At 43.0% G+C, this 24,186-nt stretch overlaps 1 protein-coding gene across 10 annotated transcripts; it reads left to right on the forward strand.

The window, feature by feature from the left end:
- Positions 1-17: 17 nt before the first annotated feature.
- Positions 18-23,447, forward strand: PHF11 (PHD finger protein 11). 10 transcript variants are annotated; one of them, XM_086881345.1, is made up of 14 exons: positions 142-203; positions 770-991; positions 4,437-4,571; positions 5,149-5,261; positions 6,142-6,277; positions 7,907-8,014; positions 8,761-8,894; positions 11,840-11,886; positions 15,045-15,103; positions 15,500-15,566; positions 17,381-17,503; positions 18,692-18,763; positions 21,837-21,894; positions 22,560-23,447. In XM_086881345.1, the coding sequence occupies exons 5-14, from the start codon at positions 6,170-6,172 to the stop codon at positions 22,618-22,620; spliced, it is 837 nt and encodes a 278-aa protein (XP_086737471.1). In that variant the 5' UTR covers positions 142-203; positions 770-991; positions 4,437-4,571; positions 5,149-5,261; positions 6,142-6,169; the 3' UTR covers positions 22,621-23,447. The 10 variants fall into 10 exon arrangements, with proteins under 10 accessions (XP_086737469.1, XP_086737464.1, XP_086737465.1 ...); XM_086881343.1 differs by lacking the exon at positions 770-991 and having other exon boundaries at positions 18-203; XM_086881339.1 differs by lacking the exon at positions 21,837-21,894 and having other exon boundaries at positions 118-203.
- The last annotated feature ends 739 nt before the right edge of the window (positions 23,448-24,186 follow it).

Below are 24,186 nucleotides of genomic sequence, written 5' to 3' on the forward strand. Positions count from 1 at the left end.
CAGCGGCACGCCTTCCCGCCGGCTGCGCGAGGGCGACAGCCAATCAGCGCCGCGCGGGCGGGCGGGGCGGAGCGTCGGTGGACGCCACCGCGCATGCTCCGTGCTCCGGCCGGGCACGCTCACTTCCGCGCGGGACAGTTGAGGGTGGGGGAGGGGGCGGTGGCGGGAGTCACGGCTGGCTCGGGCCGCGCCGCGAGCGGGCGGTAAGTGCCACAGCGGGCACGCGGGCGGGGGGAGCGCGGGGCCTCCTCAGCGCCGGTCACGCAGCGCCGCTCTCCCCGCAGGGTCAGGGAGTGGACCCTGCCGGGGCTCGGGCTGTGCGGGGGGGCCGCGAGGCGGCGCCGGGACCTCCGTGAGGGCCCGAGGAGGTGCTGGGAATAAATTCTTTACTTGTGAGAGTGGTGAGGCACCGGCACGGGCTGTCCAGAAAAGCTATGGCTATCTGATCTCTGGCGGTGTGTGAGGCCGGGTTGGATGGAGCTCTGAGCAGCCCGGTGTAGCGAAAGATGCCCTGCCCGCGGCTGGGGGGTTCGAGATGTGATCACAAGTGAAGGGCGATCAGAAAAACAGCTTTCTTTATTCGTTCTCGTTCCTTGAGAAATCTGGATGTTTTTCTGTAATGACGTGGGGAGAATGGGGGAGTGAATGTTGGTCATTTTTAGATACCACATATCCTGCCGTGCTTCTTTCCTCACAAAGCACAAATGAGGGACACAGTGAGTATGTGGTAACAGGTGTGTGATTTCTTTCTTTCTTCCTACTTCTATAGATCCAATCCTCCACTGCGCTGGAAGGAAGAGGAGAGGAGAGCAGGAGCTGGGGCAGTGGGTTTCAGTAGCGTGCTGGAAGTCAGGGGACTCGGGTTCTTTTCCTTACTGCCCTCTGGATATACTAAGAGATTCTGTGCCTTAGCCTTCTCCTGTATAAAAGATGGATATTTACAAGGATGCTTTCAGAACTGGGTCTGGAGAGCAAGTTCTTAGACACACTGGTAATGTTTCAGCAGGATTGAAAGTGGCGCAAGCCCTGCGCTCTTGCCAGCACTGTTCTCACTTTTTACTTTCTGTTTCCTTTCTCGTTTTCTTCCCTTTAGTCACTATTATGTGTCGACGCTTCAGCGGGGATTCCGGGGATATTTCTAGGTCTCAAAGAGACATGAGCAGTTGATGGTTGCTAGAAAGGTATTTATTGTATAAAAGCATCAGTCTCAAAGGCAAAGAATTTAGAAACTTAAAAGCTTTACTAAAAGCTTTGGCATAAAATCCCAAGTTCTGAGCAGCAACTCTCTGGTATAAAAGTCCCCATGTTCGGGGCAGCAGCTTCACAACTTGGCATTCTGTTGTCCTTGTTGTCCTGGGCCACAGAAGCAGCTGGTGATGATGATGATGGACCTGCTGTTCTTCTTCCATCGATCGTTCTTTCTCTGATCTTCAATGCAAGGAATTAAATTCATAAATCATCCTATCAACTAAAAACACGCTTCTAAAACAATACTTTCTACACCAATTTGAACTTAATTCTCACGTGTGAAAGCAGCATTCTTTTTACCTAAATCTTACGTATAGGGTATTATCTGTTTACATGAATAATCCTGTCTGTTCTTATCCAAGAACGCAAAGTATATTTTCATTATGTCTAGAGCTAAGCTGAATCTATGAAGGGTATTATCACTGAAATTTAAACTGGGTAATAAGGCTTTTCACTAGCTAACAGGGACTGACTCCTAGGGCACTTAAGCTATATTTTTACCTACTTAAAACTGAAACCTACACTTTTACTCTGTATCTATAGTTTAATATATTTAAATTCTTTTCTCTCTCTGAGGAGCTTAGAGAGGCTTTTATTTTGGATTCCAGCAATTATGAAAAAATAAAAAAACAAAACCAACAGCCCTGCTTTTAGGAAATGGCACAGGTAGAGGAGAAGTGGCCTGGTGTGACCTCTCAGCTGCTGCTCTGCCTTCTGTTTTGCAGCGTCATTTGTTCTGTCATGAGCAGAGGGCAGCAGAAGGCCCCCCCAAATCTTACAGCTAAATTAGGCCCCCTGGGTTCCATGTGGTGGTGACAGTGGAAGCAAAGGGTTGCAGAAGGGCTTTGGGACAGTAAGGGAATGACTAAAACAGCAGATGAAGATCCAGCATTGATAAGTGGAAGATGATAGATGTGGCAGAGAAACAACCATAACGCTGATGCTCTCGCTACTTAATCTAAGTCCACTCGAGAAAGAGATCTGGGTAACTGTAATCGTACTGCTGGTCTAGTTGACAGGGTGTTGTTGGGTCATTGTTTGGACGTGATTATCTCAGAGGTCTTTCCCAACCTAGTTGATTCTGTGACAAGTTTGTGACTCTCACCGAAAGGCATCCCTTCTAGGGGAGCCAGGAGGACAAACCTGTGGATCTGTCCCTATGGTTTCTGTGTCGAATTCTCACCTTCCAGTTAGGTGCAAATCAGGGTACTTTTGTACCTTCCATTGTTTGTGGTCGCAGTGCACAGAATGCCCCAGAGGTGCAATTGGTGCAAAACATTTCCCGTAAAGCAAGGGCTAGAACAAAGCCACACAGCTCCCAGGCCGCCTCACATTCCTCCCCAGACCCGTGGCAGCACAGACCACCAGCCCTCCACCCAGTTTTGTCTGCTCTGATCACCGTGGGCCCCATGTTGAGCTTTGTGGTTTTTTCACTGCTTTATGATTCTAACAGTAGTTCTCTGGAAGTGTCAGCTCTGTACTCAGAAGCAGGCTGAAATGTGATTGGAATAGTGAGAATTATTAAGGAAAGAGGAAAAATACAGAGTGATCTTGTGACTTCCTAGTATAAATGGTAACCCATCCCTTTGGAGGTGGTTTGTTCCTCTTCGAGTGTAGCCAGAGGAGTGGAGAAGTGACAGAGGTGAAAAAAACTGCAGACCAGCTTCTGTACAAAGAAGAGCTAAATAGTTTCAGATTGCTCAACTTTAAAAAGAGACAGCAGGAGAAATAGTAACAGAACAGTGCTGTCATGAGTGCTACTGAAAGAGAGGAGCAAGGATTTCTTGCCTTTTCAGACAGATCCAAGGGTGTCAGCTGGAATCCCTGAGTGGCAGGCTTAAGCCCTGCAAAAGCAAGGCATTATTTAGATAAAATGTAATTAAACTGTAAAACTGGAAACCCGCCCTTAGCCTCTCCCTTCTTGCGCAAGAGCAGCCAGCCAGTTCCTCCATATCCTCTTCCTGGTAGTACTCTGTAGCAGAAACTTGGGAAGAGCACAAGTTCTTGTTGGGGTGTGTTGGGTTTGCATGGCCAGGTTTGGGTGATGGAGGAGCTACAGGGATGGCTTCAGTGAGAAGCTGCCGGAAGCTTCCCCCGTGTCCAGCAGAGCCAGTGTCAGAACTGACCCTCTGCTGGCCAAAGCTGAGCCCAGCAGGAATGATAGTAATGCCTCTGTGGTAACACATTTAAGAAGGAGAGAAAAAAAGTTATTGGGCAGAGAGGAGTGGGGTGGGAATGTGTGAGAGGAGCAACTCTGCAGACACTGAGGTCAGTAGAGAAGAAGGGACAGGAGATGCTTCAGGTGCCAGAGCTGGGATTCCCCTGCAGCCCCTGGTGCAGACCATGGGGAGGCAGCTGTGTCCCTGCAGCCCATGGAGTTTCATAGAGATGCAGCGATCCACCTGCAGCTTGTGGAGGAGGTGGATGCCTGAGAGAGGGCTGTGGCCCTGTGGGAGGTCCATGCGGGAGCAGATTTCCTGGTAGGACTTGTGACCCTTGGGGGGACCCATATTGGAGCAGGCTGTGCCTGAAGGACTTCACTCCAAGGGAGAGTGACCTATGTTGGAGCTGTTCATGGAGAACTTTTGTTCATGGGATAGACTCACGGAGAAGTTTGTGGAGGACTGTCTATGGTGGGAGGGACCCCAGCACTGGATCAGGGGAAGGGCTACTTGAGTATGGCAGGAGCAATGAATGATGGGCTGACCATAATCCCCATTCCCCACCTCCCTGTTCCTCTTGGGGGAAGCAGGTAGAGTTTGGAAAGAAGGGACAGGTGAGGGCAAGGTGGTTTTAAAATTTATTTTACTTCTCATTATCCTGCTCTGATTTTTTTAGTAATAAATTCAGTTAACTATCCCCAAGCTGAGTCTGCTTTGCTTGTAATGGCATTTGGTGAGGCATCTCTCCCTGTCTTTAACCCCATGAATCCTTTGTTATATTTTCTTTCTCCATCCAGTTGTGGAGAGGAGTGATAGAGTGGCTTGGGGAACTGCCTGGCATCCAGACAGGGCCAACCTACCACAGTGGGCCAGGGTATGGGGCTAAACAGGGCAATAGGTGCAGGCTGGCTGCTTCTGCACAGAGGAATGGCCAAGAGCTGTACTTCCACTGCCTCAGGATCCCTACAAAAGTGCTGGAGTAACCCCAAAGCTGACCTTGACCAAGTGTCTTCTTTTCTCCATCAGCACCAGGATTTCTCCGGAGCCTGTAAGAACACCAGGGACTGTAGACTCTGCCTTTAGCCCCTTCCTTAAAAAATTCCTGGACCTGGATCCTCTGACTGGGCCTGAGCAGGGCCTATGTGTCTGCATCGATTCCAGGTATTTGTTTGCTTCAGAGAGCTTTTCCTGTGTTCTAGGCCATTCAAACTCTAGCTTGTTCTTCTTTGGAATTTATTTCTTTTCTATTCTAGTTCTAATATGTCTTTGTGTTTCTGTTTGTTTCTATTGTGTTTGTTTATTGCTCAAGTTAAGAAACTGATATGATAGTCAGTGTATAGATGGGTATTGGAAATCAGTTTCTACCCTGCCTTGCTTACAAGACATAGAAGCACAGAAGGGAAAAAGAACTCCAGCTGTGTGCAAAGGCAAAGTGACTTGTGATTATAAGTAAGTTGTCACTAGTGTGAGCCAGAGGAGAGAAAACATAAAACATCCTCTTCTACTCTGGTGGTGTTTCACTTGGGGCTACCCAGTCTGTTTTAGGCAAGGGAGATGGGAGCTAATGAAAACAGTTTGTCTGTTGAAACCCAGAAAAAGGTAGTAGGATTTGTTGGACTATGAAATTTCCTGCCTATTTTGTACTTGGGCCTTACTACCTCTCACTAGAATGATTTGACTTCAGATCCTCCTATTTCTTGAAAGTAAATGCAGATTTTTCTTCCCCCTTCTCCTACAGGAGTTTGTGCTGTCAGAGGTTACATCTCCAGCAGAGGACAGTTTGGAGAATCGCACCTTATAGGAGTGGGAAGTTGTTGAAGATTTCTGTGGTGGACTTCCACAAAAAACAAAGTAAAATTTCTGCTGCAAATGTTGTGGGGTGATGCTCTAACCTGCTGGTGAGGGATGTGTGTAAAGGCTTGTACAGAAACATTTAGACTGCTTTTGTGAAGTAAGTAGCTGGCCTCAGAATTTTGCAGCTGCTGGAGAAAGGCTGTGTGAAGAACAATTAAGACTTGAGTGGATATGGCCAGGAAAAGATAACAGGTGTCCCTGGGGCAATTTTCCCCTCAGGGAAAATTCTGTCACTCCCGTTAGCATTTCATCTTGTTGAGAGAGAATGTTTGAATCTCTAATTATGATTTTTTTCTTGTACCTCAATTTACTTGTAGACCTCTCCACACTACTTTGCTGCATCCTTCTTACAATAAGAAATTAGTGTTTCTTCCTTGTTTTCTGTGAACTCCTGGAAGGCACTGGCAAAGCTTGGGGGCTGCTGTTTTCGGTTCTTTGTTGACTTGCAGACCCACATGTGGCAGCAGTAGGTTAAGAAAACACAAGTGATTGCCCTTCTTTGGTTATAAATGAGTTTCATACCTTAGGGCATGACTTGCTGGGCTGCTCTTGGATCTGTTTTTGGAGCAGATATTGCCAAGCAAGCTTGAAAACTTTTGTATTACCCCTTATGACTTGTTAGTGACTTTCTAAGAGGAGATAAACCACTCTTTCTCCTGCTCTAATTGCTGGACCTCTTTTGATCTGGTTTCCATCCCACTGCTATGCCAAGAGCAGGCTTTGCCTGTTCTACCGGTTGTTGTTACTGGAGGAGGAAACCACCGAGGGTCCGGAATGTAGGTGAAAGAGCAGTCAGAGGGCAGGTGTTGGCAGGCTCTGCTTTCTTCTGTCCTGCTTGACCTGTGGAAGTTGTCAATTGCTTTGTGTTTTGTCCCAGTTTTCCTGCTCCAGGTGCTTTCTGGATAATGGCGAAGATGGTGAGAAGAAGATGTGCATTTTGTTCAGAAGGGGAGGCTGGCTCTGTGATGTATATCGCCACAGAGAGAGATATTGCAGCTCATCAGGATTGTCTGGTTAGTGCCTTTAGCTGGTCAATACTGAAGAGAAGTGGAAAAGGGATAAAGGGGGAAGTTTCCACTGCTTACCTGTTTTTTGATTTTGCCATGATGTCGGGATTGAAAGGCTGGTTAGTCAAACCAGCAAGTTTATATTAGATTGAAAAGCTGTGAAAAGGAAAAGTGATTTGGCCAGGATTCTGTAGTGGGAGAGGATGTGTCTGCACACCCAGAGCTGTTGATTTGTGATGTTTTCATGGATGTCTGTTGCTAATCAGTGGTCCCAGACACACATGAAAACACTACAAAGACCACATATGACCTAGCAACAGGAGTAGGTCTTCTTGAGACACTGTTGAGACTCATCCTCTTGGATGAGGGTTCTCAGACCACAGAAAGTTGTGTACTTAAATCTTTGCAAGAAAATATCTATACCTCTTGATGGTTAAAAAACTTTCCAGTGTGTGTCTTATTTAAAATAAGGAATAAAAATATCAGAAGTTGATAATATAAAAAAATCTGTGAAGCTCTAAGTGTGTTGTGATCCTTCTACTCTCTTGCCTCCCCTTTATTCTGGAATGTTGGTGAATCTGGTTCTTGATGTGCAGAATCAATTATAGCTGCTGTATTCTTCCTTCAGCAGAGGTAGAATATAGCTGAGGGCCATTTAGTGCCAGAGATTGCTGCTAGAGCAACTTTCTGTCACTGTCTCAGCCTTATTCTTAAAATTGTTACATCTACATTGTTATTTTTCTGATATCTTTTTTGGCTGGTTATTTTTTTAACAGAATGTTTCACAGTGATGTTTTTTTACAGCACTTGAATGTTCTGTTTGAAACAGGTTTTATTATGGCTTTAATTCTCTGTGTATTTTCTTTTCTTCTTTCTCTTTTCTTTCTTCTCCCATCAACTTTACTCATTTCTCTGCCTTAGACTTGTTTGCACTGTTTGGGTTTTTTTTGCAGTCAGCTTATCACCTTCTGAGCAGACAGACTGTGCCTGCTAGATGATGAAAGGGTAGCTCCCTTTTATTTGGAATTTGCTACATATAATGCTTAGGAAATAATTGCCAGGAACTGCCCTTTCCTCACTCATTGTCATGGCTCAGTAGTTCTGTGGGAATTAAAGTGGCTTGAGTGTGCACGTGTGTATTTTTAGGGGGTTTCTCCCAGGATGTGTACAATGTTTCTGGTATTTTCCTGCAATCAGCTGTTGTCAGCATTGGGCTATGTGGAAATCTTATTACAGAAAAATGTCACATCCAGCTGTAGGTCTGAACAACTGAGCATGTAGTAAAATGTCCAAGGTGTGGAGGTCTGTTGCTTGAAGATCTTCTCATCCTACCTCTGGGCAACCTGGAATTTCAGATTTTCTTTGTTCATGTTTTTAATCAGTTCACTTTTTCACCTTACTATCTTTTCTTAGTTTACCTTCAGGTTATGTGACATCTCCTATGAGGAAGGAGAAACTTCTTTTGACTGCAGAAATTTCTAAGCACGGCTCCTTGTTCAGTGTAGGTGAAACCTCTTGAAGATAGAGAAAAATCAGCCTCATTATGTAGGGCAAGAAAAGATGTATTCCTTGTCTCTTTTTTGCACTGGTGACTGAGTCATTCTTATTTCTTAAAACTGTCTCTTTTGTTTTTAGTTATTTTCCTCAGGATTTGTGGAATCTGAAGATCAGAACCCAGAAAATCTGGAAATAAGGTTTGATGTGTCATCGGTGTTAAAAGAGCTCAGGAGAGGAAAGCGGCTGGTAAGGAAATGTTTCTGAATATGCAGTTAGTCCTGTCTTATATATTGAAGGCTGTCTGGCCTTCATTATAATAATGAAAAAAATTCATTGAAGTAGCTGGTCCTTCTGATATAGTAAGATTACGGAAATCAGAGGTTTAGTGTTGGAGTCGTTGATTTAACATTTGGTTTGGTGAAATTTAGTTAATTCTGTATTAAAATGCAGGTGGGTTTTTTTTCTGGCCCTTATGTCCTTAGTCAGTTTCCTGAGACTTTGGTAAAGAAGGAAGCCAGTGCCTGAAACAAAAGAATGTGATCCACAATTGGAAAGGAGAGCACCTTCTGAGTTTAGCAGAAATAAGATTATTTTAATGAGACTTTTTTTAATTGCCTTTGTCTTCAGCTGCTCTCCTTCCCTACGTCCTGGGTGGAACTCTTTTCATTATGAAGTTAGCCTAGAAAACATAAATGCAAACATTAACACTAATTAATGTTAAAATAACTTGGGCAAGTTACTCAGTGCCCTCACATGGCTCTTTGACTCATTTTACAAATTTATCAGTATGAAATAGAAGTGAGATAGCAAAAGGGTGGCGGAAATAATGACCAGGGCAGGAGTTTGCAGGAGTGAATTTGCCCGATGAATTACACAGAGGTGATTTGCAATGGAATACTAGCTTTTTCCACAGACAGTGGCATTTGCCCTGCCTGGCAGGATTTGGAGGAGCTGCCTGTGACATTTACTTGGTGAAACCCCTCCTGTTGTAGGTGTGCAACTTCTGCCGCAAGAAGGGGGCCACGGTGGGCTGTGAGGAGCGCACGTGCCGCAGGAGCTACCACTTCTTCTGCGCGCTCTGCGATGACGCAGCCGTGGAGACCGACCAGGTCAACGGCATCTACCGGTACTCACCGAGTGTCCTCTGTCACTGCCAGCCTCTGGGGGTGTCAGCAAGAGGGACTTCCTTGGGTGGGGCTTAAGGGGATTTTAGGGAAGGAAATAAGTTCTCCTCTCCTAAAGTGATGCTTAATCCTCTGTTTACAAACTGTGGGAGAAATGTTTTCATTTCACAAGGAAAACTTCACTGCAGTGGGAGGGAATCTGTTTAGTGCTTAAGCCTGAAACATCACTGAAAGATAACAGGGCCAAATCTGAGAAAGTCAGTCCTACTGACTCTCTAGCTAATCTTCAAGAAAAAAGACTTTTGTTAATGTCACTCAGATTCTAAATCCTTTCTTGGTTCAGAAGCTCCAGTAAATGTGGTCTGAGTGCAGAGCAGGTTATAGCACTTCTAGGTTTGCTCACATTAGGCAGGTTTGGGTAATTTTCCCTCTCTATGCTAGGAAAGAACTTTAATTCCCACCAAAGGCCTTGTATTTTCAGTATGTTGCTAGCATTAACACAATTGATTGGATTCTAAGTAAATTTTCTGTCCTGATCCTTCTAGTCCTTGTGACCACTGCCCTTGGTCTGCCTGCATGGCCACTGACAGATGGAACAAACTTTGGAGGATGCAGATGAAGGAGTTGAAAACCCGTGGCTTCAGGGACCTTTAGAAATGCTGAAGTTATAGTGATGTCTGAGGTGCATAAAGGCCCTGGTACTCATTTCTGTGCAAGGCCAGAGAGATCACAGGTCGCATTAGATTAATTTGAGGATTGTCTAATCCTGCTTGTTTCAGAAAGGGGTGGACTAGTGCAGTCCTTGGTAGCAGTGGAAGATGGGTCCTTTTGTGTCAAGACACTTGCACTCCTGGCTGGTTCACAGCGCTCTCTGCCTAAAATGAATGCATCTGTTCAAGGCTATAAGCCCAGCTGTGCAGGGAGGAAGTGATGCTTAATTGATGCTTATAAAACCTTTGTGAATCTGCAGAGCTCATGAAAGAGTGTAACTGGGAAGATGGAAACTTTCTATGATCGCAGAATGAATGGTTTTCATCTTATAGCTTTAGAAGGGATAACTCAGGTACAAGAAGGCTGAACTCAAGATGTTGAAAAACAAGTGGGTCTGATAGCAGTCTAGATACAAACTGGTAAAGAAGTGTTTGCATATACAGTTGGGTTTGGTGGCATTTAGGAGATGGTGACCTTGGAGGTTTGGAAGAGGGACCCTTAAAAATGCCTTGTTTTAAGTCTGTGTGACACTGAGAGCCTAGGAAACTAGGCTATAGCAACCTGTATTGAAGAGCTGGGAAAGGACTGGATTAGAGGAAGATATTAGGGCAGCTTTCAAGGATTTAAACCTGAAGACTTTTGCACAGTAGCAGTGGCATAATTAAAGCACAAAATTGTAGCTAGCTGAAGTTATTGGAGAGTAGACTTGAAAAACAGTGGATGTGGATTGACAGCACCTTCACATTTTCATGGTGAAATATAACATACTAAAAAGAGAGAATTCCTTTGAGAGAGGCAGAGCTGGTGATTTTAAATTCTGAGTTTCCATTGTTGTAATGATGAGTAGTGATGATCAAAACAAATTGGGCAGAATGAAAAGAGAAAGCATATGGTGCTGTGGAAGTGGCCACAGAACAGAGAATAGAGTGGAGAAATAAGTGCAATTTGCACTCCTGTCTCGCAAAAATGATAGTAGGAAAGTGCCTCCAAATAAAGTAGCCTGAGTAGTAAAATATATTGTCTGTACTTTATAATATGTTCTTGTGCTTAGGATGGGTTGTTTTTCACTGTGAAAGACTAGAACTTAAGGGAGGGGAAGAATAAAAAACACTTTCCAAAGGGCAGTATTAGAAATTCAGGGATGTAAATAAGGTCTCTCCAGTATATTTTTGATTGCAGTGTTAGGCATACCTCTCTTTTTGTGCTTCAAGATGCATTTCATGCAAAAGAAGTTCCTTATCAAGGCAACAGTCTGCATTTCTAAGGACAGTGCTTCTGTTTTTGTTAAAAGAATGACAGTAATTAGAAAATGTCCTAGTTCCCTTTAAATATTGCATCAGTCTTGGCAAATAGATTTGTAAGGAAGAGATAAACTAAACCATGCTCCTGACAAGGCATTTTTGCTTAAAAAGTGACTTGGGATCCTTCTGTAAGAAAGGCACATTGTAAAAGCTACTTCATGTTCTCTGCACAGTATTGTATCCAAAAGATAAGGAATATTTTCAGATAAATTTGTTTCATTTTGCCTCTTCCAAGGAGTTTACATTGCTCTCCTAGAACCACTGAAAATATTCCCATTTCACATATTACTGAAGTCTTTAAGTAACAAATGGACTGAGCAGCTTTAAGCTACTGGATTTCATACAGGGTTGCCCTACTTGGTCAGGATTTGGGGGCCGTTCCGTGAGCACAGGGCAGCAGCAGGAGCGAGGCGCACAGGGATCTCCAGTGCTGTGTGTGGTGGCACTGCCACTATCCTGCAGGGCTGAGGAATGGAGAGTGACACTGAGCAGACGTGTCTGAGGAGGCTCCTGGCCTGCACGAGGCAGGGCCAGGGCACAGAGCCGCAGTGGCTGTGAGGGAACAGTGTCAGGACTGTGGTGTTTCACCTTGGGAGCCTTAATCTCATTTCAGTGTCTCTGACACAGTGATTGCCACACACATGAAACGGGTCTGACTCAGGGTCTGAACAGTGGGCTGGTGGAACTGATCATTCAGAGCTTCAGTGCTGAGATTCCATTGAAGCTCTGGAAGTACAGATACAAGGCTGTGCATGCTTTAAAGCAGGTGGTTTCTGAGGTAGGTAATGCTGAACAAAAGTCCTGACTTTTTTTAACTGTCTTTCAGTTAATGTTCAGTGAATAGAGGGGAAAATATCTGTTTAAATCTGTCAGCATAACTCTGCATATTTATTAATACTTCTTCTCTTTTTCTTGAAATTTAACTTAAATTTTAGAGTGTTCTGCCCAAAACATGACCCAGGGAATAGGACCAATCACTATGGTGAGTTTCTTTAATGACATTGATTTAATTTGTTTTAAAAGTTTGCATCCTACAGTCAGTAGGTCATATGAACAAGATATTACCACCTTCGTATTGAGTGGTGGACTTCTAATCTTGCAGGAGTGGTTTGGTTGAGATCTGCATGTATGCACAAAAGAAATCAAGAAGGTTTTTTTGAAGTGGGAGAAGTCAAAATTAAGTCGTCCCTGAATTTCACTGAAAACTGACTTAAACCACAATGTACACAATCCTTTATGGAATCATTCTTACTCTGGGCAAGTAGGTCCAAGCAGCTTGTGAAATCCATGTGAGACAGGAGAGCTGCACACAAGGTTGCACTAGATTAGCAAGGAGAGAACTGTTACAGAGAGGTCACCTTGGGATTTTATCTGTGACTATGCAGACTTTCACATTTGCATCTTCTGTATTCACTGCAGCAGTTTTCAAAATAGGGCCTTTCATTCTGAAGGATCCCAAAGAGCTTTTTAAGTGTAACAAAAGAGTTGTACAACCCCTGTTTAAGGATTACTTCCTGTGCTACAGAAATGCAGCTTTATTTGGCAGTCCTGACCCTTCCTGATTCAGAGGTATTTGGGAATCCAAACCCCACAGTTGGATCTTGTTAGCCTAATGCATACAACTCTGCTTACAGTGAAGTGGGTTCTAGACTGGCCTTCACTTTGAATTTTAACTCATTTGTGCTGTGAGCACTTGTGCTGACAGTGGTGTGTTCCCATGGAAGTCTAGCAAATTTTGGCTATCTTCTTGACAGAGTCTTGCTGCACTCTGATGACACTTAAGGAATGGGTTAGGTGATTATTATTTAAGCTTTTAGTCATGAGGGCTTCTTAGCCAGACATAGAGTCTGTTTAATATCTGATATTTCTGTGGTTCACTAACCAAATGCATCTTCTTAGTTTACTTAGTAGCTGTGCTTTCTACTTATCCATAGTTCTGAATCTTGACCTTTCTTCACTTTTCAAAATTACTTTGTTTTCTGTGGTCTAATGGTTGTCAGAGTCTGTTGGGGCTGCCCAGATTCCCAGGTGGTCTCCTGTGCAAGTACTGGACCGGCCCAGGATTGCTTTGTTTCCAGTACCTCATAATATTCAGGCATTAGACCCAGCCCTCTAGACCACCTTGTTCATAAGGAGGACTTAAGTCTTAAAAGGTTGAATCACAAAATGCTTTGGGTTGGAAGGAACTTTGAAGATTATCTAGTTCCAGCCTCCTTGTCTTGGGCAGGCACACCTTCCACTAGACCAGGTTCTCAAAGCCCCATCCAAACTGGCCTTAAACATTTCCAGAGACAGGGCATTCATAACTTCTCTGGACAAACAGTTCTAGAGTATCACCACCCTCACACTAAGGAATTTCTCTCTGTCTAACCTAAGCCTGCTCTCTTTCAGTCTGAAGCAATCTCCCTTTGTCCTGTCACTAAATGCTGTGGTACAAAGTAATTTTCTGACTTTCTTGTAGCCCCCTTTAGATACTGGATGGTTTTTGTCTTCAAATGCTGCATATACATTGTTCCCTGAAAAGAGAGTTTTCTCCTAGAGGAGTTCTTCCAGAGGCACTTAATTTAGAGACCTTCTGTTTATGAGGGGTAAATGGATTCTGCTGGCAGTGTCTGGCCTGCCTCCTGAACGAGCTTCTTTCACCTCCTGAGAGTAGCTGTACCCTGGGAAGTGGGAAGCAAGTGGGAGAGTTGAGTAGAACACACTTGATTCCCCAAGCCCCGTGTCTCTTGCTTCATAGTTTGGAGAAAGTGGAGTCAAGGAAGATTGCCTTATTCTTGGTTCATACAATATTCTTGTGCTGAAATGTCAGGGCTCTGCTGTGTGATTGGGAGGGGATAAGGTGCCTTATGGGCCAAGAACTCCCCTTGCAGCTCTGTGCAGCAGGGATGTGAGAGCAGCTTGGACTTGGAAACAGACTCCAACCTGTTTAACTGGAAGAGTTGAATGTGGACAGAGTAAAGACTGACAAATGCAGGAGAGCAGCTAGCACTGTGCAGGGCAGGAAGAGTTGGGCTGCTCTTCAGACTCTGCTCCTCTTGTATAAGGCATCCTTATAGCAGATACCAGGGAGAGCTCAGAAAATCCCATCGTGTCAAAAATACCCTGCTGGACAGCAAGAAACACTTTGTACCTACAGCAGTATCTCCCACACTGCCCCAGATTAGGCCTTACAGGTTTGTTTTGGATGAAGTGAGAGACCTGTTTCCTTTCAGGCCATGAAAAATGCAAATGTACAGCACCAGTGCCCAAACTTGATTCTACAGCCTCTGTGTACAGCAGTGGCTCCTCATTCCTCTTGATAGGATGATTTCTAACAGGAAAGACTTTATTAAATGCTGCCCAGAGGTTCTGGAATTAAACAGGGAAGGGGAAGTGTAATCCCACTGTACTTTAAACATTCAGGTTTTGGTGGGTGGTTGCACTCTTCTGTGCCTTTCTCTGCTCCTGCCATGTCTTCCTTGCCAGAGCTATCTTTCTCTGCTTGTGATACTGTAGCTGTTTCCAAAAGCTGCCAGTTACGATGTTGGCAAGAGTCTCTGGTGCATCCTGATGAAAAACAATGTAGTGAAAGCAGAGATAATTTTTCAGAGATGTCATCTCACATTGCTACAAACACTTTATAGCATAAATAATGTTAAACTGACAAGTCAAATGGCTTCTGGAGGTTTTCTGGGAGGGTTCTTATGTTGATGTAAAACCTAATGCTATTTGTATGTCTTTGAGACACCTAATAATTCTTTAAGTAATCTTAGTTTTGAGGGTGTATTAACATGCGAAAAAAATTGTTTGGAAAAGAAACCAAAGTTTTTTACCGCCTAGAGGTAGTGCTGCTGCTGGGAGGAATAAGTTCACTCTGTCACAATTAAAAATCTACTGAGTTGAAAAGGTTAAGTGATATCCTAATGCTGTAATGATTTGCACTTTTTCCTAATGGTTGATTCATGCTTGCAATTTTCTTAAATGGAACAGATTCACACCTGAAATGTCAGGTGTTTAGGGAAGCTGAAACATACTTTTGCCTTGCCACCCAAAGCTCCTCAGTTCTGTAGCTTTTTGGGAAAAGAAGAAATTTGAATGATATATGATGGTCAGTCTGAGGTTCTCACTTTTGTTACTTTGTTGTTTGTTGATTCCTAGATGCAGCAAATAAGAAAAGAAGACGTACATTGACATCTCCCACGATCACAGAAGAAATGGTAATTCTGAATTTCAGTAGTACTAAAACAGGGGACCAGGGGACCTGCTACAGCAAAGGATTTACTTACCAAAGGATTCTGACAATGTTCAGAAAGAGCCTTGGGAGCTCCCATGAGGCATTTGTTAATTTCTCTGCTATTTGCAAATGTAATGGTTAAGAAAGGTGGTGTCCCAGGTGTTTGGCTTTTCTTAAAGCCTTTTTGCTTTGAAGCGGTTTTTGCTTCCATTTTCAAAATAGAATGTCTGGAGAGGAATATTATTAGCCATGCGGAGAAGCTGACTGTATTCTCAGAAATGTGGACTGCTTTTTATCCTTCTGCTAAGAGAGAAATATGATGAGAACAGCAGTAAATGTCAGCATAATGTAAAAATACATTGTTTTGATTTTCTTACAGAGTACAGAAGAGACAGCAGAAGAAAACCATTTACGAATACTAAAACGAAAGAACAACAGGCATAAAGGTGAGACTCACTGTGATACAGAAAGGTTGATTCAGTTTTTACTGTGCCTGTGAAACTTTTAGCAGAGGAACAAGGCATGCAAACACTGCTCCTCCAGCAAGGATAGTGGGAAGATAAGAAGATAAGAATGCAGTGATAGATGGGACAAAGGACTGAGTCTTTGTGAGCCTGGGGTGGGATTTATGATAATGGATAAATTGTAATATGTATGTAGGAAGTGTATATAAGCAACACACTTAACGTAGAATCGAGGTGTCAGTGTAAGGTTAGGAGTACCCCTGCAGGACCTTGGGCCTGAAGAAAGGATTCCCACTTTAACACAACTTCAGTGTTGAGGAGCCTTTTTCTGATATACAAGACATTTGGTAACAACTTTATGGAGCAACTAGGAAGTACTGGGATCCGTTATGTTGAAGTGCAGAGCTTGGAGATGGCTGGTAGCAAATGCTGTGCTGCAAATGTATCTTTATGATTCTTCTGAGATGAGTGGCTCTCTGTGCTCTGGCATGGCAGCAGAAGTTTGATATGTTTTAATAACTGCAGCAAACAAATACCTGTGGTTTGGCTGAGTGAGACTTGCTTTGTGATGTGAGCTGGTGAATCAGATGGGAATGACCCCACTTCGGCTGGCTGCTGCATTCAGCTCCGTCTCCTGCAGACTCTGCCTGACGCCCCTCCTCCATATCGGTACAGTTAAATGGGAGCCCTGGAAGGTGTTAACAGAGGAGGTGCTCTGAGGAGGGGGCAGCACATCTTACCTTTGGAAGCTTGGGTGTACACAGGGTGCTTAGCACAATGAAGTGTTTTACTGCATACATGTGGTGTTACAACAGCGAGATGGACCACGGGATTCAGTGCTGCAGTTTTCATGTTACCCTGAAGCTCCAGCTGCAGTTGCTTGTTGGGATTCTGTTGGCACTTGGAAGTCTGGAATGTGCTAGTGGTGATTATTCACCTCACTATGGATATGTTTAATGTATGGGTATGGTATTGCAAGTGGCTGCCTAGTGTTTTTTCTGAATTTCACTACCACTGTAAAGAACAGGAGACATATGAAAAATCCTGAAATACTCATAGAGCATCTCATGTAAATGAGATGGCATTTCTTTCCTCACAAATGTCTCCAGTAAAATGTAACCTTGTTTTTAATGGACTTTTGTTTTTTTGTAATTGACTTAATGTTTTTAAGGGCAGACTTTTGTGAGCCCTCCAATATCTGTTTGCTTTTGAACAGCCCATTGCACTGATCTTACTAAAACATGTCACTGACCTGCTGCTCTGAGATAAATAAAAAATGGTTATTTCTCTATCAATGCAAATCTGACAAAGTAGGTATGTAAAATGGGCTGTAATAAAAAAAAAGTTTAGTTGCCTGGATCACTTGGAGTGAAAGTAGCCTCAATTTTTACCAAATCTAATACTGATTCATTTCTTGCACTGTTTTCTGTGCTTTAGTCTGCTCAGTCTGTGGTGTGGTCCTCAGGATTGGTGGAAATGCAAGCAAGACAAATCACTAGGGGGTATCATGAGCTTTAGGAATGGCACATTTAGAGTTGTGGAGCTGTTTGCTTGTGATGAATGAAGCCAGATCTAGAGCTTAGGGAATTTCACACCCAGCACAGTACTTATGTTTGCCTGGCTGCGTTTTTGTTCCCACTGAAAAGGGCTGTGTGGGTGGCTGGAGGAGCCAGAGATCTGCAAAAGTATTTGTTACTGGTGGACGGGCTTTGGCCAGAGTTTCAGCTTCTGAAGAGAGGGAGCAAAGCCCACTTTACAGATCACTTCTGTATGAGAATGCTTTTGTGTTTTAACAGTTCGAATAGACTTTGTTAGGAAGTGCAAACAAGCTGGGCTTCTGGATGACATATTTGAAGAAATGCTGGACACACTTCACCTGGCTCAGGAAAAACTGATGGATGACAACACTTCAGAAACAGGTATGTTTCAGGGGGACCCATGGCAGGGACTCAGCTCTCAGAGCAGAGGTGCAGATTTGAATCCCAGGCACTTGGCTCTGGGTCACCTTCCTGAGGATACCATGGTGCTAAATAACTCAGTTATTTTTGCAGCTGTGCAGGATGTTGAGAATGACCTTCCCTTTTGAGTGAGCACTTACAATGAAAGTTCCGAGGAATTTCTTTCTCAAAATTATGTAAGAGCTGCCAACTCAGTATCTCTAGTGAGACCTTCTGACTTGAATTTTTGAAGCCACCTTTTACAAGTTGGAATAAGCATAGAAAGGTTCAATCCAGCCTCTTCTCCCAGGAACAGAGAGGTCCTGAAGAGAACCAGGTTTTATTTAAGTCATAAGTCTGTGTTGCTCTTGCAGCTTCACAGAGGGGACCAGCTGTCTGTTAATATCAGCACTCTCTTCTAAAAATCCCCAAGTATGTACATTTTGAGGCTTTGGATGATTTGTTACTACTGTACTGTCAGCTGTTAAGTGTCTCTTTGGGGTTTTTATGGGTTTATCACCTTTTATGAAATACCGTGTTTTTAAGGAATTCCAGTCTAATGTTGCTTTGTCCACAACATAATTAAAGAAAATTTCAAGCCTTCGTCTCCTATCGTCCTCCAGTTTTGCCAAGTTAGGAGTAATACCTTTGCATAAAGAATGCTATTTTATGTAAATGTCCCGCCTGGTAAGTCTTGCTTCACGATCAGCTTGTGTGATGGTCAATGGTCAATTGAACTCCGTGTTCTGCATTTTGCTTCAGCAGAAGCCTCAGGTATGAAACTGAGGTGTAATTCTTGGATGTTTCTTAACAGCAAACAGGGATATCTCAGTGCCACACGTGATCTGTCAGGAGGAGTTGGTGCAGTCAGCAATGCCATCACACAGTCCTGGCACACTGAAGTGAAATATGACTTAAGTACATTTCTCTTTAAATGCACTGTTCATGTGGTGTAGACCCAAAAAGGAAGTAATTTTCTGTATGAAACTAAAAAGAATTGACAATTTGATCCTTCTTTCTCAATATAGATTATATGAGAAGGAAGACATCTTAAAACCTCAAGTAGTCAGTATGATGGAAAAGAAGTAATTACTGTTTTGTGGTACTTCTAATGTAGGGGTCTGTAAACCTTTACTCAGTAGTATTACATCAAGTTATCTCTTTCCCCAGAGTATGAAGAGACAGTGATGGCACTGTTTGACTGTGGACTGTTTGAAAATATACTGACAAATATTCATTCAGGTACGTGCAGAAGAGCTGTCAGAGCAGCAATTGGTCTGGGGTTTGGCACTGAAGTTATTCTAATGAGAATTTTGATAGAAGAGTCATTTAAAATGAAAATTCCAAGGAACTTTTTTTTCTTAGTGTTATATAAACAGTCAAATAAAAGCCATGTCTAGCTGAATCTTTAGAAATAAAGTATATCAGATTTGGCTGGCTGACCTGAAGGAGGGAGCGACTCACAGTTCCACAGCTTTAAACGGCCAAAGGGTCTCCACCCCAGGGGAACTCCCTTCTCCTGCAGCTTCTTTGGGTTCCTTGTCCACCACCTCCCTTCAGCAGCTTACCAGTGTTGCAGCTCTGCTGCTGGCTGACAAGTGCTGGTCAGAGTAATGCTTTCTACTGAAACACAGCAACTAAAGGCCAGTAGAACTCACCTGGACTGGGGGGGCAATTGTGCCTTGAAAAACCAGACAAGGATGCTCAGAGTGATATGAAAACAAAGGCAGGAACAGCTGCTTGGGAGCACCGGTGTGGAAGGAAACTGTTTGAAGCAACAAGGCTGAAGCTGTTTTCAGACAGGCAAGCCTCATGCTTCCCATTTCCCTCTCCAACAGTTGTTCTAACTTTTGCTTTAATTTAGTCTGGTGAAAAGGGTTTTAATTAGCTAATGTTGATATCTGCTGTTTCCCCTTCACTTGACTGCAAAAGCCAGGCTCCTTTCTTCAGTCTCCTGTTCTTGCATTTAAATTTCTTTTTCAGCAGCTGGAGTGTCCAGTGTTGCAGTTATCTGACACAAGGTTCCACCAGTGCCTGAGCTGAGGACATTAAAACATCTCTGCTCAGAATTCCTCATGTGACACAACCTTGGATAACACTTGTTTCTTTCACTGCTGCATCAATTATTTCATCCTCTTCTCAGCTTACAGGAAAATCTCTTGATATTGGCACCTCTCTGAACACACCATGTGATTCTCATGGGTACTAGTTGTCCCCTCTCCAAATCCCCACAACTCTAGCAGCTCAATTCTTCCTGTACCACACAATCTTCTTTTCTGAGACCTTTTTAATTTCAACATCAATAATGAGGTTGGTTCCAAAACTGAGCCAAGAGGAGCTCTTAAAATGAAGCAGTGAGAAAGGAATGAAAACCCTCTTAATTACAGGTTAAACAGTAGAGAAGGAAGAAAATCACCAGCTGCTTTTTTTTTTTTTTTCCCCCCTCTTCTTTTTCATTATTGTTACTGTTGTCATAATCCCTTACAAGCTCTAGCTAGCACATCTCTGTGGTGACATACTAAGTCAAGGGACTACATAAAATAGGACTGGTATAAATACTGTGTCTCAAGCTGATGGTTTTGGGTCATTTGCCATGCTTTTAACTTCAGTCCTTTTAAATCATGATACAAAACCTGTTCTAAAGCCTTACATGCCAGCACAACATTCCAAACTGGAACTGTTGAAAGGGCTTTTTAAAATCCCTTTTTTATACAGGGATCCACACTCCTTTTGCAGTGTGGAGCTTTTACTGCAAACTTGACTGCATGTAAAACCTTCCACACAGGACATGTTGTTGCCTCAGCAGCAGTTTCAGATTGATAGGTTGGAGGTTTCTTTTCCTGTCCTCCAAGGAGAACCAACTTTTAGTTTTGCTTTCAAATTCTGTTGTGTGTCCTGCTTGGGCAGGATGCCTCCATCAGCTTACCTCTCCTGTGTGCTGGTCAGCAGTCTGGCCAGGAGCTTTTCAGCTCCTTGAGAGCATTTGTTTTCAGGGGGTTTGTAGCAGCAAATTCTGCAATTCAGTTAAAGGTGTTGGAGACAAAGGCCATGATAATTTTTAAAACTGTCGTGCAGTTCCTTCAGCGAGAATTCGTTAGCACTTTGGGGCAGTCATTCCAGGTCCATGTCCCTCAGGCCATTCCTGATTTTACAGAAATACATTTTCTTTCCCTTCAGGCCATTTCCTCTATGAGGTGGAAGGCTTCCAATCAGTTACCTGCCTTCCTGTGGAAGCACTTCTGTAGGCCAGCCATTCCCATCACTGGCATCTTTGGGCTAGTTCTATTTTTGCCACATCCTTTTGGCAGCAAACTGAGCTGTGTGTTCAAGCTGTGTTTGTTCCATCTGTAGCTCTCCCAAATGCTGAATCAACAGGCTCACAGTGTTCCAAGTTGGAAGGGACCTGCAAGGATCACTGAGTCCAGCTCTTAAGAGGCCTGTATGGGGATTGAACCCATAATCATGGCATTATTTAGCACTATGCTCTGACCAACCGAGCTGCTTTCTTTATTTCTGATGACTAATTCATATCCAGATTCTCTCTAAGAGTTTTTTTTCCCTGGTTCCACTTGTACATGTCCAACTTCTTTGAGTAAGTGTCAACTGATTGCAGAGGGACAGGACATCGCATTTTCAGTCAGAGCTAGGCTGGGGCACCAGCTCCCTCTTCAATGAATGCTACCAGAATTTCCCATGGGCAGCAGGCACCAACATTGCTCTGGCTGCCTGTTTTCAACACCTACACGCAGCTTTGGGTAATGTATTTAAAAACATGTCCATGTCCATCACCTTCCACATCCACCCACAGACAGCAGGTGCTGTGCTGTCTGTGCTTTCTGACTACAGAGGAAGAAGCAAGCAGCAGGGAAGCAAAAGGCCAAAGTACTTTGCTTTTTTATATTGTTGTTTGTTTTGTAGTTTTTGGGGTTTTTTTCTACAAAGCTCTCTTATTCTGAATGGCATAGGGTAAACATCTGGAGAGAATTTCTCCACTCTACTCACTGAAACTTTAGAGACATCCTTCAACATCTGCTCCCCTAGAACAGGAAAAATATATTCAGTTTGTACAAAATGCCACCTTCTTACTAGAATCTGGACTCTCAACATTGTCACACACTGAGAAAGTCATTTGTTGTTCACAGACCAACCTGGCTGCACAGAGGTCACCAACACCTCTGTGTGTCCTGTTAACTGAATGAAGCAGGTGCTTCATTTAAAACTTGCAATTAAATAACTGTAAGGTTGTGGTAATGCTTCTGAATACTGGCATGGTTCCTTTCTGAGCTCTCACTGACTTAATAATCTTTAACATTAGGGAAATGGAAGCAGCAGAGGGAAGCAGAAATGCAGTCAAGCAGGGCTTTGCAAATAAGGTAAACAACTTGGTTAATCCCATCAGGATACTGTCAATAATGATTTTGCCAGAAGAAGGAGAATAGGTGCTGTTGAATTGTGTTTTTGAGAATCGAGTTGTTCAATGCAGTTGTCTAAACCATCTCTTTTTAGGTTTAATTTTGTTGTTAGCTAAAGTCCATTAGGCTTGTAAATTTGCTTTAGAGAGTCATTTAGAGATGTTAGCTTTAAAGATTTAAAAGACATCATTGTTGGGGGAGCTCTCACACAAATGGGCTCTGAAAACAGAACTGTTAAAAGCTCATATGCCAGTTAACACAGGGGGTTAGTAGCTAAACTAGTAACTTTTATATATGCTGAGATGTTTTAAATTTCATCTCAAAATTAGCTGTTATAGATTTCAGCATATGGATAGCAGAGTATGCAACTCCTGCTCTGTGCTTTCTCTGACACACCAGCCAGGCTCTCAGCAGACAGGTTCAATTCTTTGTGAAGAGACCAGGTGTGCAGGGTCACAGACATTGCTGTAGAAAGGAAAAGCTTTTAGTGTAGGTTAAACCAAGCACCAGGAGCTCTGCAGAGTTAATTAATACGTAACATGTTTTATATTAGTAATACTTATGTATAATAATAAAATCTTCTTATCCCTTAATAAGAAAAGCTTTTTACCCCTTTTTTCTAATAGGAACAGAAGAAAAAATCCAGAAACTTCTGGAAAACAGAAAAAGACTGGATCACAAGATTGAGCTACTGCAGGATGTAAAAGAAGTCATCCTTCCTCCTCCAGAGAACATGGCCAGTACATCAAGTACGATGTCTGAATAACCCCTGTCTGTGATGGTGCAAGAGTTAAGATTTTCTAATGATAAAAACCATAGAGCAGTCAGGTCAGTGCCCAATTCCCCAGCTGCAAGCAGGGGCTGAATGGGTGCAAGAATGAAGTGTTATTTTTATACCTCACTGTTGTAATAATTTAAAGTTCTTCAAGTGTTCAAATCTTCATCTTCAAATTTTTCCCTGATTTCACTATAAATTTTCATTTGTATTCCACAATGGAATATAAATGAATGTTTTAAAGTAAATTTTTGAGTTTACAAAAACTCAAGAAAACTCTCCACTGAAGACCTTTTTCTCAAAGCTAAGGCAGTGTTCAGCTGTCACAGAACACTTGCTAAAGTCACTTTAACTGTGGGAGCCGTTTCTTGGCTGGGCTCTAGACCATGGTGCTGCTTTGGCTTTCCCAAAAAATATAAATGAGCAGAACTTGCACTCAAGGAAGCTTTCTGGATTATAAACAGGAGTTTCATTTTAAAAGCCCAGTTTTTCTTTATTGACTGGTCAAGGTGTAGCTGTTTCTGCTGTAATGGCAGTGGTAAAGCAATGTTTGCAGGCAGACCAGAGAGGGTAGGGCATTAGACTCAGAAAACATACAATGGAAAATTGAGAAAAACAGTGACTAGATCTTCCTTTCACTATTAAGAGAGGGTTCAACTTTCGTATATTGTTTGAATACAGCAAAGCATTGTTTAGCCACAACAGACTAAGTATATAAAATAAAACATTTTTTAAAGGAGCTGTGTGTGGAGTTGTGCTCCCTGTCCCTGGTGCTGCACAGGATTTGGCCAAGAAGGGGGAGTCCTGTCAGACTATTCTTTACCCAGCCTTTGGCTGAGGAATGAGCAGAGCACTGGAAAACACCACTTGGCCTGACACCAGTGAGATCCTGTTACAACAGCTGTACTCGGAATTCCTCACTTGAGCTTGTTCTATAGGAAGATGGGGATTGATAAGCACAGAATAATAGCATTCAAAAATGAGCTCTTGAACTACAAGATGTGCGTGATTCAATAAAATAATAGTAATTTTAATTACTTACACAGTTCAAGTTTCCTGCCCTTCTGGGCCTAAAACTATCACCAGTTTACTGCCCAAGCTCAGGACTTGAGTGCCACTCAGCCTAAAAAAACACCCACCTAAACCAAAAATGCATTAACAAGGAGCTCTGTTATTAAACACAAGAAGAATGTTAAGGATGTCCATACATACCTTTTGAAGGGTTACAGCCACTTAAGGATGACTTCGTATAAAAAAAATCAGATTAATAGAGTGAATCATTGAGGTCTAAAATCAGTGCCTACAAAGAAATTTGCTCATTTCTGAAATCAAGATCACAGGTGTTTTGTCAGGCACAGTGAAATCAGCAAGATTCATTGTATGGGGTGAGTTGGGTTTTGGCTTTAATTGGTGTCTGTTTGGGTTTTCCTTTGTTGTTTTGATGAGTTTTTTTAAATGAAGCAACTTAGATGCTGTAT

The sequence above is a fragment of the Cyanistes caeruleus genome, chromosome 3 (assembly GCF_971803275.1).
Source record: "Cyanistes caeruleus chromosome 3, bCyaCae1.hap1.1, whole genome shotgun sequence".
NCBI classification, from domain to species: Eukaryota; Metazoa; Chordata; class Aves; order Passeriformes; family Paridae; genus Cyanistes; species Cyanistes caeruleus.